Source organism: Pagrus pagrus (genome assembly GCF_965226575.1).
Source record: "Pagrus pagrus genome assembly, chromosome: 14".
NCBI lineage: Eukaryota > Metazoa > Chordata > Actinopteri > Spariformes > Sparidae > Pagrus > Pagrus pagrus.
The window spans coordinates 22,334,989-22,362,204 of record NC_140198.1 but is presented as its reverse complement, the minus strand read 5'-3'; the positions used below and the strand labels follow the sequence as shown (position 1 = coordinate 22,362,204).

Sequence of the window (27,216 nt, the reverse complement as noted above, 5' to 3'; positions counted from 1 at the left end):
TCTGGCTGTGTTCACTCACTATGCTAATTGTGAGCGGGCAGGCGGGACCTCTTGTCGTTTCTCTGGTCTCTTTGGTGCTTTTGAGCCATCTGATGCTTTCACTGATTCTGATCAACTGGAAATGGGAAGTATTTATTCCACCAACAGTTTTATTGCCACCTACAGGCTTCACACCACATATTTCAAACTGAAAGTGATGAAATGTGTGACATATATTGAGCTATCGGGAAAACTAAAGCTAAAGTTAGATTAAGTCTTGACCTGCCAAAACACCAAAGTACAGTAATGCATGAGTTTGACTTTTAACTTTAAACATGCAACATGTAACTTCTGCCAATAGGGGGCTCTCTATCAAAACAAAAAGACAGATGTTTGTGGAGTGTTGAGTTTAGGGCCGGGCGGAGAAAGGGCAGCTAGAGATTCTGGATTAGAGCCGGACCCTCTGGAGAATAAACACCTGGAATGACTTTGGATTCTGCTCTGATCCAGAACTGTTAAGAGATCACCTTTAAACCTTTGGGATTAAAAAGTGGCTTTATCAGCACTCCTGTTAATTAACCCGACTGCAGCAGCGATCCACGGAGCTGACCTCCGTTTTCGGCTGTTTACGTACTGTAATGTTGACTGCTGACTGGAGCTGGAGGGGAGATGCACTTTACTTCATGAATAACATTACAGAGAGAAGAGGGAAGAAGAAGAGAGAGAGGCAGAGTCTCTGGTGAGGAGGCTACTGAATGCATAGAGAATAAACACCAATGTTCCTGCTGCAAAACTCACTTCACTGTTGATGTATACGGCATCAAACAACCACCACTGCTGATGAAAGTCCATCTGATATGACTCAGGAACAAATGTTCACAGATGAGGTACTGTTTGAAAGATTTATTCACCTCAAATTTAGTCCTGTTCTTGACTTCTCTTTCCCCCAAGTAGTGGTGGCAACCTAATGAAACCTCTTGAGTAAAGTTGCAGAATTAATACAAAATACACTTTTAAATGATTTGATTTTTCTTTCTGTCAAAAAAGAAAAAAAAAGGAGATATTTGATACGATTTAAATCATATCAAATGTGTAAGATGTGGCCAGAATTTGAGTTAAAAACACACAAAAATGAACAGGATGTTGTTATTATCATTTAATGAGCCAGATTCTTCTCTGTAGATACTGACCAAGTTATCATTTCTGGGTGAACTTATCCTCCGCTGAGATAAACCCACTGTACATTAACGTCCCAGCACCACACAGAGCTTGAACATAATGGAGCATTTAGCTGCTAAAGAGGCAGATATCTCCCTCACGTGTTGAAAGCAGAGTGAATATTACATTGATGTGGTGGATGCCGGATGTGTAAACTTTATTGCTTTATCAATTTTATGATGTTATGACATCTCCATGTGGTGTTTAGAGCCTGTTCCACTGCCCCCAAGTGACCAGATAATCACATCCTGCAGGTTTAAGTCTCAAAGCAATTGTCTTTTCAGTATTATGATCAAATAACGTGCATTCTTTTGAGCTGTAACAAAATGTGCTCACTGTGTACTCGATGGGAAAACACAGATGTCGGGGGAACATTTCCATCTCCAGTCCCCCCGGTGAGACGAGCAAGAACAAGAACAACTGTTGCTCCACAATATAATCTCACAAGGAACATGGAAGGAAATGCTGCACTAAGCCAACTCATCTCTCCTTTGATACCGCAACAGTCCTGCCGCCAAACTTTATAAAACGGAAGAAATTGGCGCTTCTTTTCTACACTTTTTTATATATTCAGACCCAGCTTATTTGTTAGCTCTTATATTCAGAAAGAAAAATATCAAAAGCAGCAGGACTTCAAGATTTGTTAAATTACAGCCTAATCCCTTTGTTAACTTTTTGCCAAACAAGACATAAAAAAGCAAGTCTCTCCTCATCACTCTTTCATCTGTTTCCTTTTAGTCTGGAAGATTTAAATCTTCATCACATTATGCTTTTTCTGCTGAAATTACCTTTGTGCCACAAGAAGTTGGCATGTTTGCCCATCATCCTATAACAAGTTTAGTTTGTTAGTTAGTTTTGGCAGATGCATTCTTTGAATCTTAATGAAGCCAACCAGGCTTCATGAGCTTCACATACACTGCTCATGTATAAGAGCCCAGACACGTCAAAACAGTCATCAGAGAACGAGTGTTAATGAAGGCCGTCTGTCGCCTCACGTTGCCTTGAACACAACACAAACAATAGAAATGACAGCCAACCTGCTCCATGGTCTTTATTAAACAAACCAATAAGAAAAAGAACGCATCCTGAGTGAGGCTACCTGATTAAAGTTATACTAAAGAGTACTCCAGTTCGCGCTATATGAACAATGTATAGCGATATCTGCTGGTGGCTAACAAACTCACAGCAGGGAGGTCACGGTTCACAAAGAATCCCAAAACAGGCACGTTGTGTACATGTCTGTGATTTGATTCAGATTTGATTAAACTTCCCAAAAGGCCTCCAAGGAAAACAATGATCTGCACCGAGACATTTGCTCCATTTATGCTGACCACAATTACAACCTTGTGCTGCTGCTGCTGCTGCTGCCAGGCTAACTGTGTCTTTGTACTTGTGTTTTGTGTCTTACTTGTCAGAGAGCTCATGAAAACTTTTGGAAAGCACACTTTGCACCAGAACTCCCGCACTGCTCGCTTTCCACTCCATGCTCACGCATTGATAAATCATTTCCCCCTCTCTCTCTCTTTTATGACCTTTTAAAACCTTCTCCTGTAAAAACTCAACCAGACGTGCATGTCACACCATCCAAAACCAAAATGACAGCTTTATAGGGATATTCGGAGATACAATCTGAAAAAGGAGATTGGTACCAGTATGCAAAAACAAATATGTATTCCCCAAAACTAAGACAAGGTCTAAGATCACAATGAGCTCAGTGTTGAATGGAAGAATAAGCCCAGGCTCCTGCTGCTTTATCACTTCGGTTCCTTTATTGGTAAAAGACATGCTCCTGCAGGGTCACAGAAAAAACAATATAGCTCCTCGACTGGGAAACACAAAAGGCACATATCAAAGTGAGTGTCTCCCTCTGTGCTGCTGTCATCTCCAATAAAGAAACTCATCCGTACCCTTAGGTTTGCACGGCAGGTTTCATGATATGCTGTAGTATGAAAATTGAAGGTTATCATACTGTGTACATATGCAAAAGGGAATGGGAGAGAACATTTTTTTTTGATTGAAAAAATACGCTTTTATGAAGAATTTGCTAGTTGGTTAGTTTATTTTGAACATGTAAATAAAAGAAATTAAAAAAGAGAAAAGCATTATCAAACAAAATAAAAAGACATTCACCGGTCAAAGAAAAAAATGAAGGAATGAAGGAAAAGTGAGAAAAGGAAACAAAACAAAAACCTGATTCCTCGATTCCTATTCATCATCCCAAATTTTAGACATGATTATGACAGTCATGGTACACACATCCTAATACCCAAAATAATAATAATGCTGAAATTAAATTAAATAACATGTTCAAAAAGGAGTAGGAAGAAGTGTAAAACTTATTTACTCCTACCCCCTTTCACCCACATTAAATACCCATATCAAAGTGTTTCCCTATTCATCATGTGCATCTGGAGTAACCTACCAATGAGAAACAAAGAAAATTTCAACCAATGAAATCCCCATAATGTTTTATGGTTTTTTTTCTCATTGCAAAATTTAAACTTGAAGAATACATCCAAGCACACATATCCACATACAACACACGTATACAAGCATAAATACACACATATATGTATACGCCTACATACACACATGATTCACCCATACATGAACATACTTCCATGTACAGAGGTAACAAAAATCCGTAACAAATAAAGTTGATGAATAAACAATGAACAGCTGGTGATATTTAAACACCTTCCTCACACTTATATTGTATATACATCTTTTCCTTATATTTCTTTTTGAACTGTTTTATGGTCGTGCATTCTTTTAACTCCACATTCATACTGTTCCATAGTTTTACACCAGCAACAGAAACACAAAAACTTCTCATTGTGGTGCGCACCCTAAAAGTTTGGAAATTATATTTTCCCCTTAAATTATAACCCCCTTCCCTTTCTGTGAATAGCTTTTGAAGTTTTTCCGGTAATAGATGATGTTTTGCCTTAAATATTACTTGCGCTGTTTAAAATGCCACTTGGTCTATGAATTTTAGTAGTTTTGACTGTAGAACTAGTGAGTTAGTATGATCCCGATATCCAGCTTTATGAATGTATCGTATTGATATGAACAGTGAGTGTAGCCTGCTTTTGTAGTTATTGCCCCAGATTTCAGTACAGTAGGTGAGATATGGAAGGACTAGGGAACAGTATAAAGTGTGAAGTGCTTTATGATCCAAAACCTGTCTGTTTAAAACTGCAGTGGTCTTTGAGACGTTTTGTTGTACGTGCTTGATGTGGGATTTCCAGTTAATTTTTTCATCTATTGTCACCCTAAGAATTTCATTTACCCTTTCAATCACAACACCATCTAATAAAACTTATCTGTATATCATTCTTCCAGCTACCAAAATGCATTATTTTTGTTTTGTTCAAGTTTAATGATAATTTATTTTCATTAAACCATCATTTTAGTTTATCCAATTCTGTGGTGACATTAAGCATTAATTGCTGTAAATCATTTCCAGAGCAAAACAAATTTGTATCATCCGCAAATACTACAGGTTTTAATATTTTAGACACATGACATAAATCATTAATATAAAGTATAAATAATTTGGGTCCCAACACTGACCCCTGGGGGACAAGTCATTTGGAACAAAAATCACCCAGTTTTACAAATTGCTTTCTGTCATCCAAATACTTTTTCATCCACTGTAAACTTAAACCCCTGATTCCATACCGTTCTAATTTATTGAATAATATTTTATGGTTAATTGTATCAAATGCTTTCTTTAAATCGACAAATATTCCTACAAGCTGTTTTTGATCTATAGAATTTGTTATTTCCTCTACTGAATCCATTAGTGCCAATGCCGTTGATCCGTTTGCCCTGAATCCATACTGACTGTCGGTGAGAAGTTTGTGTTCGTCTATGAAGTTGTCCAGCTGTTTTGTGAAAAGTTTTTTGTAGATATAAACAACCTAAATGCACCTGATGTTTTCATCAAGATGCATTATCTAGAAATGAACGAACATGACAAAAACACCCTATCCCACAATGTCAAAGAAAGTGAGAAAAAATTCTTAGATCTGCACCAAAAGTTAATGGGGTCTATTCTGGGCCGAGACCCATCCTCCATCCAAGTTTCATGGAAATCTGTCCTGTAGTTTTTGTGTGACCCTGCTGACAAACCAACCAACAAATAAACATTACCTCCTTGGTGGAGGTAACACCTATCATAAAACCTGAAATTCAAGGTATTGTACCGTGAGAAATGTCATACAGTTGCAACCCTACCATGCTGGAGGAGCGACAGGGCTGCAGCCTAGGGGGTGGACCTCCTGTAAACCCTGCACAGGTGCACAGGAGGGTGGATGTAGCACCTTGTTGCTTCTAGTGGCCAGTGACCGAACATCTGCAGGGGGGACGATGTGCCAAAACCACAAAGGACGACACCAGGACTTACAACATAGGCTATAGAAAGAGAAAGGTGGTGGACACGTGAGCGTATATGTGTGCGTGCGTGCGTGCGTGCGTGCGTGTGTGTGTGTGTGTGTGTGAGTGAGAGAGAGAGAGACACACACGGTGCCTCTCTGCAGAGCGCTCAGAGGTCTCTGGGAGGGACAACGTAGAGAGGATGTGGCTCCTTTTGCGCACCGAGCTCACCACTTTTCACTTGCCTCACCCCTACTTCACCTCACCTCTCTGGTCATATTTAAGTGTCGGCCATGCTCTGGCGTGTTGACTTGGACTTCTGTCGGGCTTGTCGATTGACTGACCCTCGGGTAGAAACCTGTCGGGGTTTGGTCTGAGCGACGGATTTCAGCCGGATCGACATGAGCGCAGGAAAACGTGTCAGCCTCAGGATGGATTTACCTGTTATGATTCTGCTCATCCACCTGACCCATTCTGAGATTAGAGGTAAGGAGAATGGAGGGAGGAGGAGGTTATAATATTCAGACCCACAAGAAAACGTCTCATCATATTTTAGGATTATTACAGGTTGTATTTTAAGTTTATAATAGGTCATTTTCTCAAGTTGCTAAAGGTTTTTTGTGAATTGAACATGCACAGTGGAAGACAAGTCTGACCCCAGAGTTAATAAAACATAAGTTTTAACAACCTCAGCTGTGGACAGGAAAACTATCAACTATCAACTATCTATTTTGATTATTTGAGTTGGACAGATATCCACATTTTTTTGTGGTACAAATGCATGAAATAGGCTGTGAGATTGTTCAGAGCTGTATGACTGCTGTCATCACAAAGATAGAATTAATTACAGACTGAGTTGTGTTTTAATTGAAAAGAACCGATACGATTCATTAGTTGGTGTTTTCATGGAATTGTGCCAGAATTTAGAATAAAAGTGACCTTGATGCTGAAATGTCATTTTACTTTGCTACGTCTAAATCTGTTCGTTAGTATTGAGGGAGATTTTCCAGACAGCTGTGGAGCTGATAAATATCATAAAATTCAATGTCCAATTCATTTGTGCCCACTCACACTCCCTCCACCTCCCAGCCCGTGACTCATCTTCATTGTGTCAAAATGTTTGGATGAGGTTTTGTATGAGCAGAGACACACAATAAGGACAGAGGTGTTACTAATTCCTAATTTTCAGCAGGTGGAGGAATCAGAGCACAAACACAACAAAGAACAGGTCATTCATTTAGATCAGTGTGGTGATTAAAATGACTTTTTAAAGGTCCAGTCTGTAGGATTTAGCTGCGTCGAAGGGTGAGGTTGCACATTGTAAAAAACTGAACACTCATCACCTCCCCCTCCTCTATGTGAGCACCAAAAAAGCAAAAAGTGTGAAAAGCCAGTGTTTGGTTTGTCCATTCAGGACTGCTGTAGAAAAAAGGCAGTGCACCTGTACACAAGTTTAACGTCAAAATGATAAATAAAATAAGAATTTGACCAGGCGTAACTTGAGAAAAGATGGCAGAAGCTACCTTTCAAGTGAGCCTCACAAGTCAATATGTTCCTGCAAGAGTTTCTGTCACTGTATTGATAGAGGGCTTTTAATTTGTAATGGATACAAGAAAGGTTGAGTTTATATTGACAGCATATTGAATTAACTTACGCAACATACAATATATTACTAACCTGGACCAACTGGTTACTGATGACAGTTACTTTTGGAGTGGCACTGAAGGCACAACTCTCAACTACATTACAACAAAACATAGAGGAGAAACCTCTCATGGCTGTCCCAGGGTTTGTGCTAAATTTGGGGCATGCTGCTATCTACTTCATAAAAGTTGGAAATTCTACACAAAATTCTCTTTGTGTCTGAAGACCTTGGCTGCTCCCTCTTCCTTTCCCTTCTTTCTGGCGTCCTGATGTACATGCAGGCCCTCACAGAGCAATCCACTCTAACATTTCAACAGTTCAAATCAGTCATTTTTTTTCACGTCATGCGGTGAGAAGATGGGGTTTTATTATGAAGCATGCTACATTTCACTGAAGTGGCAAAAAACGTTTATTTTTGTTGTTTTAGGAAGTAATGTTGAGGATTTATGTTATCATTGCTTATATTTGGTGCCTTGTGTGTTTTTCTGATGTTTTACAGCTAACACATGGACAACCTGCTACCTAAAATAAAGTGAATAGTAAAATAAAACATATACCACCAATGGAGTTTTTCTGAAAGATTTATTGGGGATTTAACCTGGACTGTTTCCTGTTGTAACTGAGGCTTTCTTGGCTCGGAGATTTTTAACCAGGATCAAGATTTTAATCTTTACCTGCTCATGAAGACAGATGATGAAGTCAGTGTTAGAACACAGAAAATATTGCAACTTGAAGCTTAAACTCTGACTTAAAAAAAAGAAGAAAGAAGAAGAAGTAGAAACAAGAAAATGTGTGGGTAAATTCTTAAAGTAAAGTTTGTCACACTTTGTTGTATGTTGCAGGGTGACACCAGCTTGAACAGGATAAAGGGGTATGAATAATGGATTGATGCAGATTGTTCCAGGCACTCGCTCCACAGCTTGATGACTCTATAAATACTAAACTACCTTATACAGTAAACGGTAACTGAAAAAGTGACACTTGTAGTATACTCGGCAGTTTTAAAACTCTATTATGCATTGCTGATATTTAATAATGTGAAGCAAAGATTCAGACTGATCAAACAGCACAATGTTTCTCTGTTCTGGAGTGCCACAGGGGCTCATTGCACTTTCACGGTACATCTGTTTTCATTCATCTTTTTATAGCCGACATACGGCAAACAGAACCAGCTAGAATCAGAATCAGTATTCCTTTATTGTCCCATAACGGGGAAATTTGTTTGCCACAGCAGCCAAAGGACAGAATATTACAAAAAAACAATAACAACAGCCAAAAATCTACAATATAATTAAAAAGGTAAGAAATAGAATAGACTTGTATGTACATATAAACATGGCCAAACTCTCAACAGATCTAAATGTTAGTGTGTGGTCTCTGCATGGATTTAAAGATTATCTGGTGGCGGTCATACGACTTTGATCACTATGAAATGTCAATTTAGACAGTTAACACATACTCCCACTGTGTTACTCACACAGGGAGGAAAGCGAGTGATGAAAAGACACAAGTCACTGATCAGGGCAGAACAAGTTTTTCCAAGTGTTTGACTTAGATGTCGGAGACCTGCTCTGAATAACTGAGTGTAGCTTTTTGAAATGTCACAAGGAGTTTGTCTACAGGGAACATTGCAGTGCTGTAATAACATAAATCAGAGACCAAAGCATTTATTATATGAAAGGTAACACATTGCTCATTTTAAAGCAGATATAATTGATATTTTCAAATGACTTGGCTTATTGCCAAACACCAGACAGAGACAGTTAGTCACTTTTGAACATTTTGAAGCAAAGGAGTCAGATTTTTCGCTCAGGAGTTTGTAAAGATCAAAAATAGAGCTAAATTCCAAATGAATGTTCCTCTGTAACTGTCTAAATAAGCAACTGCCCCCCCAAAAAAGTGGCCCCAAAATTAATTATCGTATGGGTTCTTATTCCTATCTTTTTTTAAGAGCATTGTCTTTCAATTTGAGACTGTCACATACAGATTTTATAATGCCTCCCCTCAAAATCCTGCCGTCACACTCAAATAGCTCCTGCGTGCACTCAGATTTACTCTGCATCTGCTCAAACTGTGTGCTTGCGCTCAGATATATTCTCGCTTGCACATATTTCCTGCGCTTCCGTCCTTCTCCGCAGCGAGGAAGCGTCACAGTGAAGCTGCTTCTGTGAGGCAAACGTCCCTCGATTTCTCCTCTGCTGTCAGACTTTTTGCATAACAACCCTGTCACAGAATGCAAGGTGTAGCGCTGAGTGAGTGCTGAAATAGAATTACATTACATTACATTCTGAATCAGCTCGTTATCTGCAAATCACGTCACAGTAATTCTAATAATCAAATCCCAGAAAAACATCCGGGCCAACAAATTAAGATATGCATGGCCTGGATTCGACAACATTTAACGTTTAATTTTTCACATTGGTCCAGTCATTGACAGGGCAATATTGTTACTGGTAAAAAAAAAAAACACAAATAAAAGAACAAAAACAGTACAAAAAGGTCAAGAAAGAGATTTTTTTTGTTGGTGTCAGCAGAAGGGTTTTAAGAAGGAGTCATTCTGCATGAGCCTCTTGCAGATGTGAGTATGGGGCCTGGCAGGCAACAGTGTGCAGGATCTGTTTGTGGGTGTTTTTTACTGACCAGGGACATGACAGGCTGCAGTAAATGAATCAAAAACAGTGTTTATAACGACTAAAGCCTCCTGAGACCGACTGGTGGACATAAATTGTGAAGCAGTGGTGAGTGAGTCATCTGTCAGGTTTAACCTTGCTAAAACCAAAAGAAGAAGGAAAATAGATTATTTGTTCAGTCACCAAATTTTGGCACAGAGGTGAAACTAATACGAATGGTTTGTTAAGCTCACTGGGGAAAGAAGTAAGGACTGTGTGTACGGGGCTGATACTGTTAGTGGTGTCATAGGTCACCTCCTCTGTTTATCAAATTTGTGCATTTCTGACTGCATTGAACTGCTTAGTCCTTTGGCTGGACAAGCTTTGCCTCAATGTGTTACTGAGTTTGTAGTGCACAGGGATGTAATGTTGTACTGTGAACTGCCTGCATTCACTTGAAAAACAGCCCTGTGGGCTTGTTCCTGTACCCTTGTTGTACCCTTTTAAAAAATATTTTCTACCGTAAACATTTCTGACAACTGAGATTTGTTACTTATTATAAGCCTGATGTATGTAATCTCACTCATTCCTGCATCTCTTTTTTTAGCGCTGCCGGCGAACAGGGCAAAATTAGAGACCGCATGCCCCCTCGGACACTTCCCATGTGGGAACATGAGTGAGTGCCTCCCACAGGCCTTGCAGTGTAACGGGCACAATGACTGTCCCAACGGAGCTGACGAGCAACGCTGTGGTAAGTGTGTGTACGTAAACTAAAACAGAGGTTTTCAACAAGCAAAGAAGACTCAGACAATGTTTAGGGTGACTGAGGAATCAACAGCAGAACATAAGTACTGCATTTTATTTTTACAGTACATTCATTTTCCACTAAAACAGCTTTATTCACGAGTGATCTGGTACCAACTCTTTCTGGTTACTCAGGCCAGATATTAGTCTGAACCCAGTAAAATAAACAAACTTTAGACCAAAGAAGAAACATTTTTCATTGAACATTAAGACTAAAAACCAAGTCAATACAGCCTCACTTGGCAAATGTGTCCTTTTACAACATGGGCAAACTCACTGGTGGATGTGCCCCCATGTTCGAAATAACACAAAAGAGACCCCTCTTGGACACCCCATGGTAGATAAAACATAACAAAGTGCCTTCTAGGGGGTCCTTCCAGTGGAGAAAATGTGACATAGTGCCCATAGTTCCTCGGCCTGCATTTCACCATAAAATTCAAATGCTTTACATGTCCAACATCATTATGGTAATGGAAACAAAAGTAGAAATCCTCATTTAACACTTTCAGACATTGGGGATGAAAATTTTAAATGTAATTGTTGCCCTAAAGCAAGTGTATGAGACTCTCTTTCTGTGATCAGCTAGAAACGAAAACATCAAGAAAAGGTGAACGCTATGAGCATAAAGTTGACCATGTGCTGTGCTAAAGAGATGACAGGAGGAGTTTAAATCAGGTCATTATTTAAATCCCTAATTAAGTCCCATATTCAAGTAATGCTGCAGAAAATTTGGATTAACCTTCAATGCTGGAGACTTCTGTGTGGAGATGTAATTTCTCCTGCTGGAACCCAGCCTACGTCAAGTAATTGACACAGCTGTGAATATATTCACTCTGTCAAAGCCAGAGCCACAAGCTCAAAGTTATTTAGAGCTTTACTATGTACATGTAGATGGTTCAAGTTTTTAATGAGACTGGGTATTTATTTTACAAAGAAAAACCCATGCCCTCAGAGTCATTTGAAGCAGGCAGCTCATCGGTGGATTAGTGAGCACCTTACTGATATCAAAGCACAGCCTTCAGCCAGTAACCTCAACCAGCCTGCTGGGAGAGCTCATAGCAACAGTGAAATACTCCACAAATGCAAATAGTGTTTAATTTTCACATTTGATTAATTTGATTAACTCTAATAAGACCACATTTTATATGTTAACAAATGCAAAACTGTTTTTCGCCACATGCCGAAAAGGTTTTTTGGGAGTAAAATAAATGTTTTTCATCTTGGTGAAAACTCTCCTGTAAACTCTCAGGATCCTCGGTCATCTGTAGCCTGAGCCACTGGAATAACCTCCTCACCACACTCTGTAGTCTCCGACTAATGTAATGTGAGTTGATGAAGGTTCTCAGTCCAGGTGATGGTAACTCTAAGTGCTGTATCGTAGGCAACTGGACTTTCAGTTTCTTGAAGGCGTTTCACCTCTCATCCAAGAGGCTTCTTCAGTTCTAACTAACTGGAGGGGAGCTGCAGGCTTTTAAACTGTGTGTGGGAGTGTCCTTACTGAGTCGTCAAGGACACGTGCGAGCTCTGAGTTTCAGAGTCGTTCGGTCAGAGCTCACACGTGTCCTTGTCGATGCAGCACTGAGAATTACCATGAACTGGACTGAGAACCTTCATCAACTCACATTACATTAGTCGGTTTTTACTCTAAAAAATCTAATCCCTTATAAATATTTTGATGAACACTGAATTTTCTACAGGTTACAGGCACATATTTAATATTGGCTGAATCGAGGAGAAGCACTCACATTGAACTGATAATTGCTGCCGCCTGTCAAGTCTTTAAGCGTAGTCGAATTCACTTCTGCAGTCTCCAGTCAGGCACATTTGACTCTTTCATTCAAAGTCGACTTCTCAAGGACTTCGCAAAACTTTGAAGAAGTTGTTAAGTGTGGAAACATTTTGCTTCCAACACTGCAGTGACTGAAGAAAACACAACTAGATGCTAGTGAAGTAAAATATCAAGATTCTCTTGTCCTGTAGCAAACTTACCATATTTCTTCAGCTGTTTTTCCATTGTTCTGTCATACAGTAACTATTGTTCCTCTTTGCAGGGGACAATGTTGGCTGGGCGGACTTATTTGGTGATACGCTAAAAAATGCCAATCCATTGGACCAGTACTACCTGAATGAGTGTTGTAAGTATGTGTGTTTACACTATTTGTATTTGAATACAGTACTTGAAAGTATTTTACAAGTATGTTTGTGTGTTTAGTCATTTATCAGATGAGGATTTTAGCCTAACAACTAATTTGTGTTTCGTAAGGTGTTGGGACACAACAGCTTGATGTAACAAAAGATATGATTTCTCCGCTTCCTTATCTTTTTACTCCAATCACAGCATAACTTGCTGTACATTAATAACAAGCTGCTGAATACAGACATGAGGCTGAGTTGATGGGAGAAGATGGATTCATAATGCTTTGTTCACACTGAACTCGAAGTTGATTATTTTTTTTTCTTGCGTAGCTCGTGTGCTCGAGTGTTTACTTAACCCAAACAGCAAGACGTTAGCTGTAAGGCACATACATTTATTTGAGCCTCTCACTCAACTCAGCACTCACCAGAGACTCAGGTTCTCTCCCCTTTTTTACCCTCTCATGGTATAAAGTACATTTCCCCTCCAGCTCCAGTCAGCAGTCAACATTACAGAACATAAACACCTACAGGAGGCCACCTCCGCAGATCGCTGCTGCAGTTAGGTTGATGAGCAAGAGTGAGGATAAATACAAGTTTTAATCCCAAAAGTTTCAAAGTAATATCTGAGCTCTCCTTCTGTCAGTAAAGTACCCCAGATCCGTGTTTATTCCTCCGGAAGCTCTGGCTCTGCACCTGACTCTCTCTTAGCGAGCTGCATGGCAAATTTAACACTGAAAGTTCTCATATTTAATATATTTTTTGATGCAAAAATCTGCATTTTCAGTTCATTCGCGCTGCGTCATTTGCATCATTCCAGATGGCCGGATTGAATAGACGTGGAGTTGCGTCTGCACTGATCTGGCAGATCAGATGAATCCCCATTTATCCCTAATTTTGAGCAAAAATAGCAAACACTGACTGGTTTCAGCTTTTCGAATGTGAAGATCATTGTAAATTGAATCACACTGGGCCCTTTGAAACTGTGATGTCTATTTTAATTATTCACGACTGCTCCATAATGAAAACAGCTACACATTGTAGCCCTAATGGCCATTCTGTAATAGGCCTATGTAGTTAAAAACCATGAATGCAGTGATTGCATTGAGGTGGAAAAGTATGGACGGCCCTACACCTGGAATGTGGTTACGGGAGATGGCGACATGCTTGACACTGGAGAAATTAACTAATGTTGCCAAAGGGAAACTAAATAAGTTCACAGAGATATGGGACACTTTTATGCGGTTCCTGGAAAGTGATCAGTCTGAAATTAATGAGTAAATTTGATTGGCGGCGCCTGTGGAAGCTGGCATGCCTCTTAGAAATAAACAGGACCACTATTGATTTTGTGTTTTGTCTCTATTTAATTTGAATTTCTACTTTTTTTTTTGGTTTTGTTTGTTTGGTTTTTTGTTTTCAACGTGTATACGTGTTGAGGGTGGGGGGAGGGCGGATTTTCATAATGTTACTGTCCCTGTGACTGTATATCTTCTATGTCCAAAACAATAAATATATTGTTAAAAAAACAAAACAAAACATGAATGCTATTTTAAAGTGTGTATGTTTGTGTAGTCTTACAGGAGTATCCAGAGAGTTGTGACTGCTTACGCACGGATGTGGAGTGTGTGGAGGTCAACCTGCAGGACGTTCCTCTGCTCTCTCCAAATGTCACCTGGCTGTAAGTGCTCTGACCGTGATGACCGTGTGTCTGTGTGTGTGAGTGAGTGTTTGCGCTTCTATCGTGCTGACTAACAATTAGAGTTCTAAATCAGTAGTTTTCATGTTCCTCATTTCGTCGAGAAGCTATTTCAGTTTGTGACCTGCCCTCAGCAAGATTTCTGACAGTGGGTCTTGCTGAAGAGAGGAAGGGCCTGACAAAAACACCAAAATCCAATTACCATGACTCAGTCTAGTTTAGCATTTTACATCATCCTCTTGCTTGTTGGCCTTTCTTTTGTGCCAAGCTTTGGGACCTCTTTACTCTTTCAAGTCTTAGTTTGTTAATTTTACCCAGCAAAGTGAGTAAAGAAAGTCAGAAACTCTGCTGTTGATTGTCAGTGTCTTTGAAGCTTTAATTTCCAACTGAGCCTGATTCTGATGAGGAGGGACAAGCAGCTGTATGTATCACTTAATCAGAGCAACGCCAGAGATCAGGGGTCATACTTGTTAATGCCTCCATGGAAACCCACTTCCCTTTGAGGTCTGAGCTCAGCTCATCAACAGGGGACAGAGGCCAAACAAGCATATAGGCAGACAGAGCATGAAGCCTAAAAAACATTCAATGTTTTTCTGATGAAAAAATGTTCACCTTATGAGTCCCCAAAATCAGGGTTTGTCATTTTGAGAAACGTGGCTTTCTGCTGGTTGCCAGGCAACCTCATCATGAAAATAGCCCCATTCACACTGCACTCCTAGTGCAGGAACCATGCGCCGATACTCTTTCTTGATGCCTGTGTGAAAGTTACGGATGTGGAGAGGAGAGACAGTTTCGCTGTGGGTCTGATTTGCCTCAGGAGGTAATATCAGAGAGGCAGCAGAGGCGAGACAGCAACTGTGTGAATGGAGAAGCCAGAGGCCTGGATCAGGGGTGTGTCGGTCTGATGGTGTTCACAGTCTGATAGCTAAACAGACCCTCTGTCTGTACTCATGTCCGTACTACTGACTCTTCATCACATTTCTGCCCGAAAAACAGCGTCTGTCCCCGGCAGCAGAGCCAGGCGGCTCCCCGCAGTTGAATGGCGCTGATCATGTGACGTAATTTAGAGCAAAAAACTGTAACTCACCATACTTTCCCCCAGAAAACAGCATCCTTCCCCATGAGTGAAAGCCAGACAGGGTCCGCTGTTTACTGATGGCGATTTTGTAATTATGTAATTTAGAGCAAAAAACATAACTTTCCAGGATGTATGGTGGGTCAGGATCTCAATCACAACACATTATGACAGCATCCATATGATTATATGGATGCGGTTATTTTAAGGTGAAAAAATGGCATAATGTTGCATAAAGGGAAGTACTGTAATGCTGAGCAGATCTACGCATGAGCAGGGGCAATTTGAGTGTGACGGCAGGGTTTTGAACAAATGCATTACAAATCTGAACATGAAATCAATGAGTCATGCTCTTAAATTAAGACCACACTCTTGAATAAAGATCCAAAAGCCCGGAAGTTCCAGGAAGTGTTCCAGTGAGCGAACATGAGCAATACCAGGCTCAGTTAATGGGGTACAGTTGCTTTTAATGTCACTTACCGTCTCCATGACAGTAAAAGATACAGCCTTGAATGAAATAACCATTGATTAGCCGTGTCCCTTCATTCATCTCTGTTTCAGCTTCTCTCCTGCCAATAGTTCATTCTAGTTTCAGGCCTGATTGCTTAATTGAATCCTTTAGTCCTTTTCAATTTGGTCTCTCAGTAAGAGGCCTCACACTACTCATTACCCTGTTGTCTGAGTACTCCGTGTTCTGAATTATCTAATAAGGCTCTAAATGCACTAAAAGCCCTCTAAGATGAGCTGTTTATTTTTAACAGTTTTGTTTGTTTTGGTCATTTCCCCAAATTTTCCAGAAAATCACTTCCAGCCAGATCATGGACAAAATGCAGCCACAAAATGACCTGTGGCCATGAATTTCTCATCCGCCGAATCTTTTTAATCTTTCACGCTATGAGGCATTTGGTTTGATACTTTCCGCCACACGTCATGCATATGATTCTCATCACATTCTTGACCTTTTCAACAATATTCCTGTGTTTTCTCATTTCTATGCCAGTTTCCTCTCTCAGTGATATCTCGTTTTTCTTTCTTCACTCTGGATCATTTTCGGTCGCTTAACTTTTCTAATCTATTTTCATGCTCCAGTAAGTTTAATCATCTCTGCAGTGGCTGCCTTTCAGTTATAGGTGTTACTGATTACTCTCATGGCACTGTCTCAAAGTCCTAACTTGCTACAGTATACTCACACCCTGGAGAGGTGTCCAGTCTGTTGAAGAGTTAATAGACTCACATAGACGAGTCTAGACAGTCTGACAGCCGGAGGGTAACCTCAGCTTGAGCTTGGAGGCGACCAGTTTGAAAGGTGAGATGCTCCTCTCGTCATCGATTTCAACAATTATTCTATGAGATTTATATCTCACATGTCCTTCAACCCGAAGCGTACTTTGAAATTCCTGGAGGGCCCCTTTGTGTAGGTCAGCTGTTTCAGTATTTATGGATCGCAGCAGTGAAAATATGAAGTGAAGTTATTACTGTGGATTTACAACAGTTGATCAAAACTGGACCTATTTTTCCTTTTTTTTTAGTTTTAACTCCACTTGCAATTTTTATCTGAGCCATATGCCTTGATATTACTGTGCATTCTGCTCAGATGGGAGTCATTCTTCCAACTTAAGTGTCTCCATGAGTTTTGCCGAAGAAATTCAAAGTCAGAATTTTAGTATTTACATCTGAGAAGTTTTTATCCATAACTGAATAAACAAGCTGTTCTCAGAGGAAAATAAGGTCCCAGAACACTGTTTGAAGCTAGAAAGGTGGCAGGGTCCGCCACATATAAACAAAACAGTATGAAACTGTGTTGTCCTTTAAGGTCAGTTTGCTTATTCAGTTTATTCAGTCGTGAAAACAAAGAGAGTTTGTTTATTTAGTTTGTTTAGGCATAAAAAAATCAGTCAATGAAGATCTTTCTCTTCTGATTAAAATGTCTTCCCTTAAACTGCATAGAGCACCTTTAAGTCATAATGTGTAAAACAACATGGATGCTACACAGAGCTTTTAAACAACATGTCTCTGCTGCACCAGCGCTATCAGAAAAATACATTTTCTAACTCATCTAGTCTAAAACAATGTATTTACAATAGTTACAGTTATTTTCCATCTTCAGCTGGTGTGAAAGAGGTGGTCACGTCATCCTTATTTCATATTCTCTTTTTAATTTATTTCAAAACACTTCATTACCTTTTCAGCTGGAGCATTACTTTAGATCATCGAGCCACAAAGCTCTGAAGAAATTACAAATGTATTTGTTTTTCTTTTTGTTTTGAGGTGCTCACGAGCTGTTCCATAGGCTTTGATTTAGTTTCTGCAGGTTGTGTTTCTTGGGTTTGTTTTAATTGTCTACTTAATAAATGTGTAACAGCTCGTATTTGTTCCCTTTTGCTGCCGATGGTGCGATCTGCTTTGGTGCAAATAAGTTCAGTCTTTGTAGAGATTCAAAGATGGTTTACTGGAATTCCTTCTGAGATATCTGCTGCCAGTCTTGCGTCTGCATGTGTGTGTGGATGGGTGGGGTGTATTTAAGTTTATTCTCATTCCCATTTTTTCTATTTCCTGTCCTTGAAGTAGCCTTTTCAGATTATACAAACGGTGGACCTTTTTATTGTTAACTTTAATGCCAGGAACTCTTTGAAAGCTATTTCTGAATAAAGTAGCAGTGGTTAAGACTCTATTGTCACTGTTCTTTGTGCATAGCTAATGCTACAGACCTTTCATCCGTTCTCGCTCTCTTTGTGTCTGTTTTTGCATGAAGTGTTTTGTGTTTTTTCTAACTGTTGCATTTCACCGTTTCTTTTTAAGGTCACTGAGGAGCAACAAGATCCGAGTGCTGACTGATTTTGTTTTCTCAGAGTACTCTGCCCTCGAGAGACTGTGAGTATTATCATGGTGCTTTCACTTCTAGGTTTTATTTAATGTTTATTTAACCAGGAAAGAAGTCTCACTGAGATTAAGAATCTCCGTTACACAATTGCAGGGATAAAACATTCAAATCAAACTGAAACAGATACTTCATATGAAGCCATGAATCAACAGACAAAGCATCTACAGCTAGTTATCCTTTCTTCCAGGTCATTTCGACATGCTGTCAGTAGGATGAGCTGCTAATGATTTGGGGGAATTTTGTAAATGATTCAAAGCAGATGGAGCAGCACACTTAAATGCTTCTTCTTTCTTTGTTTTTTTCCAATTGCAGCACTGACTTTTTGGACAGTTAGTAGAAATAAGTCCTGGGGGCGAAGGCGGGGGCCTTTACTTTTTGAAGGATGTAGTCCTGTCAGTAGGATGGAAGCAGACCAAGAATAGCATTGTTGACCCATCATTTCATTTCATTTCATCACTTTTACGCAGTTTGTTTAACTGTGGCCACGTCCTCAAAATCTGTTCAAGGAGATTTTGTGGAAGGTGATTTAAGAAAACAACAGTAAAAAAAACACATTTGCGCTCATGAAAAAATTGCCAAATCTTCCCTGCCAAACAGCTTATGAGGCCTGGCGCCTCCTCATGCTGGTCATCAGCCTGATCACACACTGCTGTGGGATGACATCCCATTCTTCAACCAGCATTTGTCACAAGTCAGCCAACGTGGTTGTGTTGGTCACTCTGGCACAAACAGCACACACAAGCTGATCCCACAAGTGTTCAATGGGGTTGAGGTCAGGACTGCTGGCAGGCCATTCCATCCTCTCCACTCCCAAATTCTGGAGGTAGTCTCTGAGAAACCCCGCTCTGTGTGTTGCTGCATTTCTCTGCAGACAGACCCAGACACGATGGCATCATAATACTGAATAAAGTATACTCTATTACATTGATAACATCACTACAAATCAGCTCCACTTAACAATATAAAGGGCTTTTGAAATGTTGTTCATGATACCATCATGATGTTTACTAAATAGGCAGCCGAAGGCACAGTCGCAGTCTTTCTGGCGCCTCTGTTTAATTATCAACTGTTTGTGCAACAGGCAAGGCAAGTTTATTTATATCGCCCCTTCAGACACAGAGCAATTCAAAGGGCTTGACAGAGACTTAGAAGTGCGCAAAATTAGCTCTTTGCACTTTTTATCTGTTTTTATTACCTCTTTATCATCTCTGGTGCCTTTGACATTGTCTGACATTACTCCGTACACAGATTCAGACGTGAAAATATAATATCTCATCAATGTGTAGTTTAAACTAATTTATATAACCAATTTATATTTTTATTATCTTGGCACTTAGAGAAGATAACAAAAAGGAAGATTGGCACAGCAAAAGCATTTTTCACTCTCTCAGCCTCTTCATCCCTTTTTTTTATTATACAGTATGTTAAACTCCATTATCTGGTTGATATCACACAACGTACTGTATCTATCATCACTGATGAATGAGACTAGAAATGGTCTCATTTGTGTCATTTATTTGTTGACTTAGTTATGAGGCTCAAATGGTAAAATGGATCAAATAATTGAAGCTCCAGTCCAGCACCTCTGTTTTTGAGTGCTTTGTTCATGTGCTCTTGTAAAATATGCAGCGATATAGAAAATTATAAAAGGGTTTTCATGAAGTGGGTTTGTCTGCAGAATCTAGAATAATAGCTAACAGCATCTAATTGATTGGGAGGACACAGATTCACTTACATTTCCACTGTCTTAAAAGTTAACTTTAATAATAAATCAGAGGTCAGTATTTCTATCTTTTAATTAGTGTGTTTTTAAGTGTCATAATTGTCCCCTGCAGATATGTGTGAAAGGGAAAAGAAATTGTGCAGTGGATGATAGTGATGATAGTGTTCTAACAACAGGGTACTACTCACTCTGAGTTTCACATGAATTATTATTTTTTTCCCACAGTTTTCTACAAAACAACAGCCTCCAGTTCATATCCAAACAAGCCTTCAGCGGCATGCACAGTTTAAAGAGGTTGTAAGTACCCCGTTCACTTTATGAATCACGTTTTATTTCCTTTGCTTAACTTTTTTCCTTTCTTTTTTTACCTTCACATGTATCTCTGATGAGCTTATTGTAGGTCAGAAAGCACACAGCTGCACAGTGAGAGAAATCCAGATGTAGAACTACCACTTTTTTCATTATTGATTAATTAATTTGTTAATGAAATATAAAAAAAAAATGTGAAAACATTTCACTGTGATAAATGACAAAGATCCTCATATTTGAGAAGCTAATACCAGAAAATGCTAAGTTGTTTTTTTTCGCTTCTATTGCTTGAATTATGACTGATACGATTAAAGGTGCAATGTGTAAGATTTTTAGTTTTAAGAGACTGACTAAAATAATCAACAGAATTTGAAGAAAGAGGAATTTTGTCGTTATGTCAAGGTGTGGGGCGTTGCAGAGATATCTACGGAAATTACCAAACTAGCCAGCAGGCCGATTCTTACATACTGCACCTTTAGTCAATCATCTAAAAAGTTTTGTGTGCTTAATGGATCTTTAGGAGTTGGAGAAACTACACTAGACAATGTATTTTTATATATCAACCCCTCTTTTTCTCGCAGGTTTCTTAGTGAGAACTTGATATCCTCTCTCAGTCCCGGTGTGTTCAGGGATCTCCATCAGTTAGAGTGGCTGTGAGTAACACACACACACACACACACACACACACACACAGTCAGTCATGCTCTTTTTTGTCTGGTTTTAGTTAAAAAGTAGGCATCTGGAGTTCTCTTTTAGATTTTGATTTGTAGTTTAGGGTCCCTCCTTTAAACAGATTCTCTTAATGTGATAAAAAAAAATATCTGGGCAGGATGGAGAGCCAGGAGAGTTGTTTTTTTACTTTAACAAGTATGTGCAGTTTTACGGCTTGAGTCTTATTTTCACTGTGAGATCGAATTTGAGTCAATTGTCCAATAAAAGAAAATGATTTATGCTCATCTCATCATATCAAGAGTTTAAAGGGATTATTTTGTTTTTGGTGCAGAGATTTAGACTGTGTCTTTATAGGCCTGCAGCAGGATATAGTAGATCAAGTCTTTCAACAACGATCATTTGGCACTACGAGCCTCCTTGACTCAACCAGCTGCCTAACAGTAGACCTATGATACAGTACAGATTAGTACGATGTTGAGGTCCATCTTGTGATATTGAGCACCCAGCCAGAGAAAAAGTAATCACCTAAAAAAAATCAGCATTTTACAGTGTGTTAATTAGAAGGACCTGTGACACTCTAGACCTGACAAGAAACATTTTGCAAAAGATTCCTATCCTCTTTCTCACCGAGAGTTAAATGAGAAGATTGATACCGCTGTCATTGCTGCTACAACCAGCAGCTTGTAAACTTATCTTAGCACAAAGGGCTGAAAACAGGGGGAAACAGCTGGCCTGTCTCTGTGAAAGATAAAAAATATATACCTACCAGCATCTCCCATCTCAATAAATAACATTTTATTTCTCATTTGCATGGAATGGCATTGTCACAGTGAAGTCGCCAGGCTATTAGCAGAGACTCCAGGAAGTTACTGTACCAAGAACCAGTTTCAGCTCATAACTCCCTGTAGACCACCTCCTTTTGTGCTCAGAATACACAAATGTACGGAAGCCCTGATGGGTGAGAGTGAGATTTTTTTTTTTTTCCTCCGTGATTCACTGTTCACTGTAGACACCTATTGACGAGAAGGCTGATATTCCGCCTGTGACACTAACAGCAGATTAGCGCCAAGTACATATTCCTCGCCAAATGAAACATGACAGTCATGGGACATAACCTGCTAACAGATACTGAAATAGATGCATCTTGTGTTCAGAGTGCAGAGAGAAATTAAAACTGCTTTTCATCTAATTTGGTGAGTAGTGGTGCACTTACGCCCCTTGTGGTCATTACAGAAACAAACACTTTAAAATGAGCTTTAAAAATTTCCACTGGGTTTCACAAACACAGAAAAAAGTACAAATTTTCTTTTATACTCGGCTCAACACATGAAAACAAAAAAATTAACTTAGAAAATGGAGCACTTTAATCCCAAAAATAAATCTATCCTTTTAATAATAATTCTTAAAAACACATGAATTAAGTTTGGTCACATGATTGCATAACTGAAGTGGTTTGTTTTTCTGTGCTAGGATGTTGGATCATAACCCACTGAGCATCTTGTCCCAGGATACTTTCATTGGGCTCCAGTCTCTCATGTACCTGTAAGTTGCATCTTTCGTCTCTTTTAAGTCTTGTGCTTGGGTATTGACTGATTTCTAATTTCAATCTTGTTCCTGCAGTTCTCCGACATACGAAAAAATGAGAAATTTAGTTGTTCATATGTCTGCATGTGATTTAAAAAATCTAGTTAGTTAACTAGAAGTTTTAATAAAACTAACACCTTCTCTTTGAGGGAAAAATGCTAACCTAAATGTTCTCAGTATAGGAAAATAAACATTTTAATCACACCACAAAGATACATATCTATACGTTTATAAATATAACGTAGGTCAACTTACAAAGGTGCATATATAATGTAACATTTTTAATTTTCTGTGTATTGTTTGACTTTCAAGATTTGAAGCATGTTGGAGCTTCAATCATTAATTTTCCTAAAAGATATTGACAAAGTGCTTCATAGAGAAATTGTAAAAGCAATAGCAAAATAATTCAAACAAAAAATAAATAGCTAACCGACAGTTGCACTGTAACAACTTTTAATCCCCTCTGCCCTTTTTGTTTCTCTCATAAATTCACAACCACGACTGTTTTTATCCTTAACATCCACACCACAGTCCAGTCTCTCTTTATGTCTTGCTGGCATCCTCACTTCCCTCCTCTTTATCCAGTTCCTGCTTTTATGATCCTAGATCAGCCCCAGCTATTGTCCTCTGTAGCCTACAATAGAAAGATTACTCTGACATTGTTCTCCCAGTCTTTAATCTGAGTGTCACCCCTCTGCACTGTCATCTGCCTCGCGCCCGTCTGCCACAGTTAATCTCGCCACTTGACATTTGATTTCAACAGGTATCCATATCCGTAAATGTCTTTTGTAATATTTATGCTTGAAAGATAAAAGCCCTTTAAATGTGCTCTCACTCTGTTTGCCTCTTCAAAGAGTGCGTGTACCTCAGCGGAGTGTCAGACAGAGGCTTCATCGCTGCTCTTGTCTGTCTGAAACCAGGAATAAAAAAAAAATGTGGGAGCAAAGACTTGCTGACTGTAATGTAATTGCTCAGTATCAAGGAGTGTATTTACAGTGTGTTTAAGAAAATGGTTTCACTGTACCAGGCAAATCAACTCTGGCTTTTGGGTGGAACTTGGTGGAAAACACTGATTTGTGATGTGATCTGATTGGCTAGGAGGGGAATGCCCCAAGCTGCTTTCACTCATTAATTAGAAGCCAGTCTCCACAGCCTGTGTACAGGTGATCTGAATCCACTGCAATCAGTCCAGAGGGATTTTGAAATTTTAGCTAAAAGTAAAAAGTAGGTATGACACAATGGGACTGCTGCAACTGAGAAAACATTTTTCAGGCAAACATTACTGAAATGAATAGAATTTATGTCACTGACTTTAGACTTTAGACTTTTATTTATCCCACATTGGGGAAATGTACTTGTTACAGCAGCAGGTAGAACAGACATATAATAAATACACAAGCAGGTAGACAGACATTCAATACGTACAGGGGACATAAAACAAGTAGACTTAAAATACTAAAAAGGATTTAAATAAGAGACAGAAAATATAAATGTGTAGAAAAATAAAATAAAATAAAAAAAGGTATTAACAAGGTATAATTGCACATGGTAATTGCACAAATTGGCGGAGGTAGAAGTGATAATAGTGCAGGATATGGAGGTGTTTAAGGTGCTTATGGTGCTACATTAAGAGTTTTTGGAGTTGTACAGTCTGACTGCAGATGGAATGAACGACCTGCGGTAGTGTTCTGTTTTACACCGTGGGTGGAGCAGTCTGTAGCTGAAGGAGCTGCTTAGGGCCTCCACAGTCTCATGTAGGGGGTGAGAGGGGTTGTCCATAATCGATGTCAGCTTGGCTAACATCCTCCTCTCACCCACCTCCTCAATGGAGTCCAGAGGACAGTCCGAGACTGAGCCAGCCCTTTTGACCAGCTTATTTAATCTCTTCCTGTCCCTCACTGAGCTTCCACAGCCACAGCATACCACAGCGTAGAAGATCACTGATGCTACCACAGAGTCATAAAAAGTTTTTAGCAGTGACCTCCACACACCAAAGGACCTCAGTCTCCTCAACAGATGGAGATGACTTTGGCCCTTCTTGTACAGGACATCTGTGTTGTTTGCTTGCATAGACTTGATTATTACCTGTCATAAGTAACATATAACAGTGAATTTGGTACTTAAATACATTATTGTTTGGTAATCCACTTGTACAACTACAATAACTATGAGTCATTTGGAGTCAGTCTGCCTAAAGGTACGTCACATGACGAACGACAAAAGGCAAATACAAACATTAAAGTCGCTGCTGCAGCTGTAGTGTTCTGATTTATTCTCAAAACAACTCACAGCTCCATTTGTTTTCAGCTCTACAAGCTGTTCCACTTCATCATTTCTGCTCTGTATTAATGGGAGCTCCTGATGTGTAGAGTTTGAATCTCTTTGTTCATTTTCTCGTCAGATCCATGGTGGACGCATCGCTGGAGCAGCTTCCTCACCCCAGCTTCTGTCAACACATGCCTGCCTTGGACTGGCTGTGAGTCTGCTCCAACAGTGTACTTGTGTGTGTAGTGCAGGTGTGTGATGAAGGAGATACTGTGCTCCAGACGGACTGATGTGTGTGCTTGTAAACAAATGAGGCTGGGAAATAGAGGTGACAGGAGTTACATAGCCTGACAATAAGAGGACTGAATGAGTGTTCCTGACGACTACATTAGAGGTGAGGTTTCCTCAGCCGATGTCACAGTGGTTGGTCAGCTTGACTAACTACTTTTGTTTAGTGAGTGCGGACTGGAGAGTCTAATAAACACCTCATTTCATCTGTAGTTTTTATATCTGTTTGCAGCGGACTGCTGTTCAGCACTCGTACACACTCCACTTTAACTTTCAGAGTGAAAACAATGTCTGTCACTGTTGGGTTTTTTTGTGTTTCTCAAACACAACCTTTACAAAAATGTGACATGTGAAATTAACTTCTTCAGATGTGAACTAAAATCGTAATTTGTGAAAATAAATTAAAGTCACACGTGAACTGAACATCTTTGCAAGAGATTGGCTTTGTTTATTTACAATGAATGGAAATTCATTGTAAATATGAATTTTTTATTCATACTTACTACTATTTTCACATGTGAGTTACGTACGTTCATATGTGATTGGCATCAGTGTTGAAAAATGTTGGGGACATAAGGGCAAACATTCTTTCAATGGTCTTCAAGATTAGCAGTTTTAGGCAATGTGATGAGGGGATCACATGTGCGTCACAGTAGATTATTATAACGGGGGAAAAAATACAAAATGGTGCATCAAATTCAATCTAATCTAATTTGTTAGTCAACGACAGTGGAGTGTAAGCCATGAATTAGAAGATCATCAGAACCAACAGGCCTTTTGTTTAACGAAAAGTAAAGAAAGTACGAAAAAATGTTTTGCCTATTACATGGAATCATCCCTAAAAATAAATGTAATGCTTGAAACATGTTTTGTGTTACGCCCCGTGGTGACTCCATAGTTTTAATGCTCCACGACTTACAAGGTTACAAGGTAAATGTATTGTCATTTTCTAAAACACAAGGCTTTAAAAAGATGTTTGAGTCCTTCATGCTACATCTGTTTTATAAAAATAGAGTGTTAATGATGATTTGAGGAGCGTGAAGGTTGGTAAACAACATCCAATGATGGACCTGTTGACCCTTCAGAGTCGTTACTCCAACACGTCACGTTCCAGATAACTTTGAAGCAAAACCCTTCGGCCCTGAAAGTCAAAGACTTCCAAGTAAACTAAAGATAAAGGAAAGTTTATCCTCGGGGTCTTTGGAATTCATTTGAGGAACCACAAAATCAACGTTCACCATTCAGAATGGTGATCAGCGATATGTGGGGGAATTCAAATGAGAAGCACTGTGCGAAGGAGAAGCCAAAGGGAACCCTTCTTCCTTTTTACCATCCACGTATGAGTGACTTTGATGATGGCTCGATTTAATTCCAGTGGAGGATAGGTGAATTAAAGTAGATCAAATGGATTTACACAGAAATGGTAGAGGTATATTGACATTAAATCACCAAATGTGTTTCTATGTCTTCTTCATTTTCTCTTCTCTCAGGGATCTTGAGGGAAACCAGATTCAAACACTCAACCATTCTATCCTGAAGACCTGCAGCAAGCTTGAGGTTCTGTGAGTATCTCATCTTTCATCCTGTGAAACTTAATAAAAGCCAAATTCATTTAAACACAATCTATTTTTGCAGTTGACAAGAATGAGGGCCTTTTGATTCCACTTAGGGAGCTTAAAGATAAACTACAAATGAGATGCATGTGTCAGGGACGATGCACATGATTGGGTTTTTGCATGTAGATATCCATCTCACGTTGATCATTTATCCCGTAATTATGTTCTGACATCAATGATGTTGCGTTGTCTTAACGAACAAATCCACAAAACTGTTTCTTCCAGCCAAGTGGTTTATGTCAAAACGTCTCATTTACATTCAGCTTTATGCAATACGATCTGTTTTTACTACTCTGTATGTTCTTGATGATCTGCAATAAGTTCATCACTCCTCAATGAA

The 27,216-nt window shown here is 39.3% G+C and overlaps 1 protein-coding gene across 2 annotated transcripts in view; it reads left to right on the top strand.

Moving 5' to 3' along the window:
• The first annotated feature begins 5,808 nt into the window (after positions 1-5,808).
• The window catches only part of rxfp2a (relaxin family peptide receptor 2a), a 37,615-nt gene continuing 16,207 nt past the window's right edge, over positions 5,809-27,216 (top strand). The window contains exons 1-10 of one of the 2 annotated variants that reach the window (XM_084373181.1): positions 5,809-6,063; positions 10,438-10,581; positions 12,686-12,769; positions 14,340-14,445; positions 18,338-18,409; positions 20,368-20,436; positions 21,033-21,104; positions 22,594-22,665; positions 25,109-25,183; positions 26,751-26,822. In XM_084373181.1, the coding sequence (XP_084229307.1) occupies positions 5,979-6,063; positions 10,438-10,581; positions 12,686-12,769; positions 14,340-14,445; positions 18,338-18,409; positions 20,368-20,436; positions 21,033-21,104; positions 22,594-22,665; positions 25,109-25,183; positions 26,751-26,822 (851 nt within the window). In that variant the 5' untranslated portion in view covers positions 5,809-5,978. Of the gene's footprint in view, positions 6,064-10,437; positions 10,582-12,685; positions 12,770-14,339; positions 14,446-18,337; positions 18,410-20,367; positions 20,440-21,032; positions 21,105-22,593; positions 22,666-25,108; positions 25,184-26,750; positions 26,823-27,216 lie in introns of both variants that reach the window. The other variant, XM_084373180.1, reaches the window with a different exon arrangement.